We start from the raw sequence: 10660 nt of genomic DNA, 5'->3' as shown, positions 1-10660 counted from the left end.
CCAGGAAAGAGAGTTCCCAAATGCAGGGGAATTGAAGAGAGAGAAACTGTTTGCTGAAAAGAATCAGAGGTGGGTTTTTGTTTGTTTCTTTGTTGTTTACTGAAGATGGCATTTTATTTGGTTTTAATTAAGTATAGATGAAAGAATATTCTGGGACTTGCATAAGGCCTGGCAAATTGGCTGACATTAAGTATTTAATAAACAGATGAAATGTTGAAGGAACTGAGTGTGCAAAGAACTAGAAGAGAAAAGCCTGAAAACTCTTTAGGGAACAGTAAGTAGTCCACTGTAGCTGGGGCTTGGGTGGTGGAAGTGATGAGTAAAAAGGCTGCAAAGAGAGATTAGGGATGGAACAGGCAGCCTTGAACTTTAGGCTACGTGACTGAGGCTTTATCTTAGGAAGCCACAAAATTTTTTTGAGTAGGGAAGTGACGAGACCTGAGCTGTGACTTCTGGAAAGTTAACTTGTCTGTGGTATGCAGAAAGACGGTTAGGAGAGATAAACTGAATAAACTGAAGTCATCATCAGCTAGAAAGCCAAAAATGGGGACTGGGATTGGGCTGACAGCAAGATACAAGAAAGGCTATAGGTGGGGGCAAAATGTAGAGGCCCAACTGCTGACTAAAGAGAGGATGGGCATTAGGGAGAGTGGGAGAAGTAGGGAAACAGGTTCTTTCTGCATCCAGGCGATTGGGAAGAATGGCAGAGAGGAAAAAAGATGGAAGCAGAGGCTTTGGGGGGGCATGGGTTCTGTGGGGACTGGAGGGCGTTGGCTAAACAGGACCCCCCAGTGCACGCCAAGTGAGGAATGCCGGGCTGCAGCGGGAGGCGTCGGGGCAGGATCCGGCGATGTGGGGTCACTGGCACCGAGATACCGGCGGAGGTTGGAGGGCGGACCAGTGGCCTCTTTAAGGATCTGAATTCATCACGGTTCCTGGTCAGAAGCCGAGGCTGTCCCGTGACCTGGCCCCAACAACTGGGAATTGGAGGACTCCGGGGTCCTAGTCTGTCCCAAACCACCGGACTCAGGCAACTCCGGACGCACGTGGCTCCTCCGACCCTGACCCACCAAGTAGAGCAGGCGCTGAGGGCAGCCGGGCTCGGTCCCCAGGCGCAGGCGCGCGGGCGTCTCCCAGCAACCACGGACAACAGTGGGCAGGGCGGCGGGCTCCCAGGGCGCAGGCGCGCGGGCGTCTCCTAGCAACCAGGGACAACAGTGGGCAGGCCGGCGGGCTCCCAGGGCGCAGGCGCACGGGCGTCTCCTAGTAACCAGAGACAACAGCTGGACGCGGAAGCGCGCGGCCCTGGGTTTGCCAGGGCGGAGGAGCGGTTGTTCCGTGGAGTCCCCGGCAGGTAAAGGTGGGCGGCAGCTGCTCACCTGTCCCCAGGGCAGAGGCCAGAGCAAAGCTTGGGGACGAAGAAGGAGCCGCGCCGGGGGACTGCTGAAGCTACCCAGGGAACCCCTTGTTAGGAGTTATCTGTCCCTGCCCAGTCTCCGTAGTGTTAGACAGGGGTCGGGTGGATTTCGTGAGCATCCCGGCCACCTCCCATCTAACAGGGGGCACAACTGAGATTCCAAGAGGGGATTTGAGCGCCCAAGATTCAGTCCATTGACTGTGAGCAACTCAAGAAGTTGGCCCCGAGTTGCTCGAGCCCACCCCCTCTCCTTAAAGCCGTCTGAAAACAAATCTCTAAGATCATAGGCTGAAAGTTCACAGTAAGAGAAATAGAAATGGCCAATAAACTCATGGAAGAAATGTGGGCTCCTCTCCAATAATCAAGAAAATGCAAATATAATATGGATTTTTTTTCCCCCTCCCAAATCCAATGCCGTAGAGTTTCTCCCAGGGATTTATCCTAATGAAACAGTTGAGGTTGTGGATGAAAATTTTTATATCCAAGGATGTTCATTGCACCTTTGTCCATATTTCCAGAAGCCAACAGGAGACTGGCTAGATAAATAGTGAATTTTAAAGGGTTATTTAAAATGACATGATATGCTGGTATGTTGGGGATGATTGTCTCCACGTAGGATAGACAAGACTACTGCATGAATTTGTGCATTTATTCTTTTAACAACATAGGAAGAAAATGGTCCCAGAAGGAAAGGTTGGAATAGGGGAAAGAAAGTCCAGGTAGGGTGGCAAAATCACCAGACAATGCGCACGCACGCCCATGCCTGCGCACACACAGAGAAATCTATCTCCACACACGAATAGTCCTGATTTCCCCGAGCTTATCTCTGGGTGATTTTTTATTTATTTCCCCCTTTGCTTTCTGATTCTCTATAATGAAATCTAGTGCCTTTAAAAGAAAAAAAAAATCAGTGGGCAGAGTGATGAAATAAACAAGACCATAGGTTTAATTCAAGTACTTCAAAAAGTCAGAGGGATTTTCTTAATTTGACTTCTCTGTCACATTAAAGGAACACAAATCTTTAAAGAATAAAACAGTATAAGGTAATTTAGTTATATCATGTTGGTTTTAAGTGAAATACTGAGTTTAAAAATTTTTAACCAAAAAGTCTTAGGGCCTTCTCTGAGGCTCATTATCACTGAGCCTATGTTAGACTCTTCTCTCTGCCATGAAGTGTTATACCCGGTAAGGCATTAAATGCACAAATTCTTCCTAATTCACAGTATTGCCCAGGACCAGCTTTGTAATATTGTGATGTTAAGGTTAGTCCAGGCTCTGCACTCTTCATTATGAAATTGCTCGAAAGTATTGTCCTGAAATAGGAAAGATAAGTTCCTCAGTGAAAATCAGATGAATTACAATAACTTTATGTAGAAGTAGTTGAACTGCTTCTTGAGTATTTTTCATACAGAATTCTTTTCTAAATCAAAGACTGCTCTGTCTTGGAATTGGTTACAAAGAACCATGAACACTCTTTTCCTTGCCATCTAATTCTGGGATAGATTCTCATTTGTCCAGAGTGGTTGTTGTGTGTCCGTTTGAAGCATTGCAGGCATGGAGCCTAGGGCCTGCAAACTTGTCAAGCACCTATGAAAGATTTGGGAGGAAAATTGTCTCTAAAGTATGAAAAGAAAAATTGAAAAATCAATGTTAAATATTTTTATGAATATTAAAATTCCATTGATTATAAGACAATTTTCTCATTTTGCAAGAATGTCCAGTTATGCACACTGAGTGCTGAGTGATTTCAAATGCAAATTTCAAAACTTTTAATGATGAAAATTGTATTTGATGGGGGGTGTGTGTACATTAACATTTTAATGTATTGGAAGTAATACATCACATAATAAGCCTGCCCAGCCTTCAGAGATCTTCAATAGCTAAGGACCTGGACTAGATGTCCTTCATAAGCCCCTTTGCGTTTCTATGGACGGGTGGCTTCTTAATGTGTGTGATAAATTCTGCTCAGTGTCTCTGAAGTTAAGGGTTGCTTTTGTCCCTTGACAAACCGTTTGAACCAACCTTGGAGCTGTAAATTTTTTTCCAAGGATGTTCTATCTCCCAGCTTCTCTTGAGTGTGAATATATTTTTGGGGGTTCTTCTGGTATAAACATAACCCCATAAACTCTTGTTGGACAAAACTAGAAAGATTTCTAGGGCCATTCTAACTGGAGTCAACATCTTGGGAAGCTCTCTAGCCCTGTGGCTTGTCAACTCTGCGTGCTATGTCTCTGACCCATGTCCCTCACAGCCTTGGGCTTTTGAGGGCAGGGAAAAGGATCTTGCAAAGAGTAACCCCATCTTCCATTCCCCCCACCTATACCTCTCTTTGATTCTGAATTGTTTTTTAATTGAGTCATTGATGATAGAGAAAACTTTTTGTTACCTGGGAAAATGACACAAATGTACATTCAGAGTTTGTAGGATCTTGGAAGCTGTTCACAAAATCATTACTTCCAGGAAAAATGGAGTAACAATTTCTCTAAACATTGAATGACTACTGTGCACCAGAAACCATGTTAGGTGGTGGGGGTACATCGCTGCAACAAAAGAGACAAATCCCTGCCTTTGTTGCCTTTACATTCTTACAGAGTATAGAGGAGCTTAGATTTAGGCTCTCAAGCCCTGCATAGATGAGCTGTCAGCCTGGCAAATGTTATCTTGTTAGATAAATAAAAGTTATGGGACGTGGGCTTGGCCCAATGGATAGAGCATCAGTCTACCACATGAGAGGTCCGCGGTTCAAACCCCGGGCCTCCTTGACCCGTGTGGAGCTGGCCCATGCGCAGTGCTGATGTGCACAGGGAGTGCCCTGCCACGCAGGGGTGCCCCCGCATAGGGAAGCCCCACGCGCAAGGAGTGCGCCCCGTAAGGAGAGCCGCCCAGCGCCAAAGAAAGTGCAGCCTGCCCAGGAATGGCGCTGCACACAGAGAGATGACACAACAAAGAGAGAAACACAGATTCCCGGTGCTGCTGATAAGGATAGAAGTGGTCACAGAAGAACACACAGCGAATGGACACAGAGAGCAGACAACTGGGGGGGAGGAAGGGAAGAGAAATAAATAAAAAATAAATCTTAAAAAAAAAAAGTTATGTCACTAACATGGTCACCTCCTTTCCAAGTGGAAGGCAGGACCACTTTGCAACAATCTTACAGATGTGTTCCCTTAAAACCGCAGAGTTGGAAATAGGGATATAAGTAATATATTTGTACATATGAATAATATCTATGTCTTATTCCATTTTCTTTTAGAATAGTTAAAAAATATAAGGAAGGATTTAAAGCCTTCTCCCAAGGACAGGTAACTGAGAAATTTTTGGACATATGTACAATGAAACTAACCATTGATTGCATCTTTTTCTAGAATGGGTAAAAAGATAAAGAAGGAAGTAGAACCTCCTCCTAAGGATGTGGTAAGTTTCTGATTTGAATACTAGTAGCACTTTAACAACCAGTTTTAAAATAAATTGTTAAGACAGTTTGGCATGTAGCAGTGTAAACGTGAATACATAGTGGCAGAAGTCCAAAGTCTGACTAAGGATAAGATTAGTCAGAGAAATCTAACATTATATAAACAAACATTTACAGCTTGTCATTACATAATTATTATAATTAGAGGGCAATTATTAGCTTTCCCAGTATGTGGATGGCATGTTTGTAAGCCTTGTAAATGAATAAATACCTTTTGTTTGTTCTTTTCAATACTTTACATCTGCCAGTCTCTCATTAAGGTTAATTATCTGGGTGAATTTTCAAAAATAACTAGAGCCTATGCTATAGCTATTAGCTATGTAGATAAGGTTGCCTGGAGATGAGTTTAGCTGGTTGGACATCACATCTAAGGCGAGGGGAGCCTGGGCCCGTCATCTTTTTTATATTCCAGATGCATAAGTGAGGTATCCCCCCTCTGCAGAGGCTTGTCTCGCTCTTTTAAAAGCACAATTTAATCTTCTCTCTTTAATGTTTGTGAATGACCGAGATTGTTAAAAATGGAAGGGGACCTTTGACAATTTTCAGTTTAGACACCTTTTGAAATCAGTGTTCGATGTGATTTGTCTTCAGATAAAATGTGAATAGAAAAGAAATTATAATAGTCCATATAAGCAGGATCTTAAAATTTGGAGAAACCTGGGCTGAATGAGGAAATCAGCCTTGGAGCCTGGGGTTAGGAACGCAACCAAATTTGGCCACGTTGTTTCAGTTTCTCTTTATCTCTTAAACAGGAATTTAATAGCCAACGCATTGTGGTTATTGTCTGAATTTAAGTGAAATGATGCAGGTAGAATACTCAGTGTTGGGCGCAGCGTGGCCACTCAGTAGATAAGGGCTGGTATGGGGCCCTCTGGCCCCACGTCGCTCACAGGCAACCCACATGAGCAGGGAAGTACGTGCCCACGTACAGGGAGCGAAGCAGGCGAGACGCACCGGAGGTCAATGGGCCCTGCCGGGGCCTTGCCAAGCTGGTCTCTGTGGTTTCATGATGTAGTGCTGTCATCTTGGTGGTTCTCCTTTGGACACACTCTTAAAATGTTCCAGATTCTTTTAGTTTTCTCATTGCCCCCTGGTTTGCATCGCCCTCTTTTTTGCTGCCTTATAAATTATTGGCATCTTATTAGCAGGGAGTGGACTCACTGCATACAGACAACAAGCACATTGCATTCAAACTGGAGGACTAGCATACCTTTGTCTGATATATTTCCAAACATTTTCTAATGTCTCGCCACTGGCCTTTGTACGCCAATCCTTGAGGGACAATCAAAGCCTTGAGAGATGATTCCAAACCCAGAGTTAATAAAAATAAGGCTCTTGCTTCTTCAGTTCTCAGTAACCTTGGGGGGAGATGTGTGTGTGTGGTTACCAGTGGTTCCTGCTGCTGGAGATCTTTCCAGAATCAGTGCCTTTCTCCAGGGTTTTCCATCCTTTCCCTACCACTTAACAAAACCGAGTATTACAATATTTAATTCTTTCCATAGCTTGTAAATTCTCATCCCTCCAAACAGTGTAGCACCATTCACATTGTATTAACTTGGAATCTGCTCCAGGGTATACCCCTTCAACATCCATGAAAGATTTGTTGTACAAATTAAAAACGAAGGCAGGATTTAAATGAGGGATATGTAACTACTTGATGGTCATTTGCTTCTTAAAGAATTTCTTGAAAACATCGTTTCCAAAGATTTTAGTTTTTATTCATCTTTCATCCACTGGTTAAAATGGGTGATAAGGACAGCAAAAGTGTTTAGTGGTATGGCTAAAACAAAAAATTCCCTTTGCTTTCTTAGTGTTACTGTTTGTCATAACATACATTAAATATGTGCTTTTATATTTATTGATCTCCATTCTTCCTCATAAGAGAGCGCACTAGCTAAGATGCCTAGATATTGGAAGATATATACAACAAAATTCTGCCTTCCCAAATCATTCCCAGGTCTGACTAAAAGGTTGAGATGCTTCAATAATAGGCAAACTTATTGCGGAATGATTGCATAAAAATTACTGCCGTGGACGACACCATGCGGCAACTCTCAGTAGAAGATGAGATACTCAGTGACGGCAAGGATAGGTTTTGGGAATTCTGGAATTCTGCCGCCTGGGTTTGGACCCGCATTCCTCCAGCCGCTGCCGAGGACCTCGAGCGCATTTCCTTAGCAGCAGTGAGGATGCGAGGTGCCCATTTCGAGGTGCTCCCAGCAAGGCGAGGCGCGTGCCAGAGGCTTCGACCAGCACCTGGCACCAGCTAAGAATGGGGTAGATGCTGCTGGTGATGACGACGTAGCTGAGACAGCTGCTCCTTGTTCTGTGGAGGCGAGGACGTTCACACGGACTGCCCAAGGTGACGGGACGTCAGCTCTGAGTGACTAGCAGCCCCTTAAGTTCCAGAGGCCCAATGAATGGGAGGCCACCGTGATTCGCGGTCCAGTCCTCCAGCTCGTGAGCTTGGACATTTTATTCTCTACATATTTCGAAGATGGATCAAGCTTCACTGGATAAACCCACAGTACCTAAACTCACAAGGGTCTGCGACCTGGCCCCAGAACCCCGAGGCCGCAGCGTCAAGTTCACTGGCTCTGTTTGAGTCGGATGCACCTGGCGGGCTCAGCATGGCACAAACTGAGATAGGGCGAGGCCAAGAGTGGCACGTGCTCCCTCCCCTGGGCAACCAGACCCAAATCCCTGGACGATCGGGAGGGCTCCCGGGGCCCGTGTGTGTCTGCCGGACTTTCTGCATCAGACTCAAGCTTAACCTTTGTCTCATTCTTAGACTTGTTTTAGAAATGAAGAATCATAGGGGCTTATTTCCCCAGCTTTCTCCCTCATCACAGTTAAATAAAACACCATGACTTAATAAAATCCATAAATCCATAAGTAATATATATATATAACAGTATAAACAATTGCTCTCCTTGCTCTAAAAGTTTGCTGTTTCAATTCATGTTGTAAAGTCAACTAAAACCCATTTTAGTGATTTTCATTTTAACCTTTACACTTATCAGGTTTTTACTGATACCTACATCTTCTCCACCAAAAACTCAGAGGAGATGAGCACAGTCTTTGTCCTGCTCTGGTTCGTCTCTCCTTTCCTTGTGCAGTCAGCTCCTCGGACTGGGACCGCTGACCTGGCAGACACATTCCGACAGAAATCAGATGTCAAGATCACTTACCTTCAGCTCAATTCTTTTAGCCCTGTGGTGCCTAATATAGTAGCCACTGGTCACATGTGGCTCTTTAAGTAAAATTACCACCTCCCAAGTAAAATCACATGTCCACAAAAAGTGTTATTGCATTTCTACTCATAATAACAAAAAATTGGAAACTACCTGAATACCTCTCAACAGGAGAGCAGAAAAACAAACTGTAAACTCATAGAATGGAAATACCACTCAGCAATAAAAAGGATCAAAATACAAATTTATAAAATAATATGGATGAATCTCAAAAATGTTTTGTTGCTTGAAAGGAGCCAGACAGTGCATACAGACTGTGTAACTCAATGCATATGAGGTTCAAGAACCTGAACTACAGGGCTGAAATTAGAACGATGGACGTGAGTGGTTTCATATGAGAAGGGGCACAAGACTTTTCTGGGGGGATGGCAACGTTTTATTCCTGATTGGGGTGTTGGTGACGTGGGTGACACACTTTGTATACCTAAGACCTGTACAATTTAAGTGTACATTTGTTTTCCTTGAGATGAAACTGACATAACAAAAAATTAACCATTTTAAAGTGAACATTTCAGTGGCACTTAGTACATTCACAATGTTGTGCAAGCCAAAAAAAAAATTGAATGCAATTGCCCAGTCACATTGGTTTTACTTCACGTGGTCAATGGCCGCACGTGACTTGTGGCTACTGGGCGGGACAGCACAGATTTCAGCCCATTTCCCCTGCTGCAGAAAGTTCTATCAGACAATACCATTTGAGACAGCCTTATTTCCTTAATAGAGATATAAAATATCACTAAGTCTAGGGCTTCACTAACCCTTTGGGCTTAAAAGTAAAAGCTTAGCCAAAATGCTTCCCCTTTCTTTCATTCTTTTTGTAAATAATTTTGGTTCATTATTTATTTGGTACAGAGCGTGAAATTATAATTTCACAGCAAGCTTGCTGGCGACTGTGACTTCCTCATGGGAGAGCAGATGGGATATGTAATTACAACACAGTATTATTTATTTAGTCATGTGGCATTCTGTTATAGCTATCATTTTATTCTCAGTGCCTTTTTAAATAAAAAATTACTATAATGCTGTAGGCTCTGTAGGAGAAACAAATGTGATGCCAAGTTTCTCTAGTCCTTGCCAAATGTTGGTATTTCTCCTCCTTCAACGGCTCTCCTTGTAAGCATCTAGCACCCATATCATTTTTTTCTTAATGATGAAAAAAAGACATGGTGAAATACTGTAGTGTTTTCTAAACCTTTGAAGAAAGATCAAATGGCATTTACCATAGCTGTTTAAATGTACTTTAATGTTCTCTCCTTTGAGAATTGTAATCATTCTGACATATTCATGTTCAAACATGATATATTGATTTACATGGTTCTGCAAGTCAGGTTTAAAAAAAAATTGAAATATCAGAGCACTCAGAGGTTTCCAGGATAAAAATTCTAAGGTGCTATTTTGGTGAGTCGATGGGGGTTAAATTAAGATTGGAGATGTGTGCCAGGGAGTAGGAGTGAGGAAATGGAGAAAAGTAAATTGCTCATAAGATTTTTGACTAAGGAAGAGAGAAGAGTTACCTGGAAGATGATTAATATCAAGGGAATTTGTTTTTGTTTTAATAAGAGAGTTTTAAGAAATCAGAGTTCAGGGAGACTAAGGTGGCTGAAATTTGCAGGGAAGGGGATGAGGGAGGATAGAACTACATCTTCAGAAATCTGCTTAATGGTCCTCCTGATTCGAGTTACTTATTTATGTGGTTGAAATGCCACATGGCCTGGTAAGGAACAATTCTCTGCTAAGCTAATAATTTCCAGAGCTCACACCAGTCTGGGAGACATTCAGATTTTGATCCGAAAGAATAGAGAGAGCTTGTTGAGCACTGGGGGCTGAGTAGAATCTCCAGTTCCTCTGGGACTAGTTTAGCCCTACTGCTACTGAGGCACAAGCCTTCCCTAGACCTGCCCTCACAAAGCTAAATAACACTGTTTAACTTGATCAAGTGGATCCATAAAGCAAGATAACTTCGTGCCAAAGCAATTCTCGAGATCCTTTGAGAGAAGATGACAAAAATCCAGACACTCAACAACGTAATTTTCACAATGTCTAGCATCCCCCAAAACAGTTAGGAATGCAAAGGAGGAAAATATGACGGATAACCAGGAGAAAAACCAGTTGATAAAACAACAGAGGAGATAGAATGGGGTACTACAATATTCAGTTATCCAAAAAATGGTAGGAACAAGGAAGAGAGAGGAACAAGGGAAAACATATAACAAGATGGTGGATAAAAATCCAACCATATCAACAACTACATTAACTGTAAATGATCTAATATTCCAATTAAAGATAGGATTGTCAAACTGAATTGAAAAAGCAGGAATCAACTATAAGCTGTCTGCAAGAAACCTTTAATACAGATAGGTTAAAAGTAAAAATGCGGAAAAAATATACCATGCAAGTACTAATCATAAGAATGCTAGAGTGTGTATGTTAATATCAGACAAATTAAATTTCAAGACAAAGATAATTTCCAGAGGAAAAAAATGTGTATCTTATAATGTTATTTTTTTAAAAAGTCCA

The 10660-nt window shown here is 42.6% G+C and overlaps 1 protein-coding gene across 3 annotated transcripts in view; it reads left to right on the top strand.

Moving 5' to 3' along the window:
- Positions 1-1271: 1271 nt before the first annotated feature.
- ARMC3 (armadillo repeat containing 3) overlaps positions 1272-10660 on the top strand; it is a 99177-nt gene continuing 89788 nt past the window's right edge. For all 3 annotated transcript variants that reach the window (XM_058297855.1, XM_071215495.1, XM_058297854.1), the window contains exons 1-2: positions 1272-1354; positions 4783-4831. In XM_058297855.1, the coding sequence (XP_058153838.1) occupies positions 4784-4831 (48 nt within the window). In that variant the 5' untranslated portion in view covers positions 1272-1354; position 4783. The remainder of the gene's footprint in view (positions 1355-4782; positions 4832-10660) is intronic.

This window comes from Dasypus novemcinctus, chromosome 5, assembly GCF_030445035.2.
Source record: "Dasypus novemcinctus isolate mDasNov1 chromosome 5, mDasNov1.1.hap2, whole genome shotgun sequence".
In the NCBI taxonomy this organism is placed as follows: Eukaryota; Metazoa; Chordata; class Mammalia; order Cingulata; family Dasypodidae; genus Dasypus; species Dasypus novemcinctus.
This window is presented reverse-complemented; position numbering and strand designations above follow the sequence as displayed.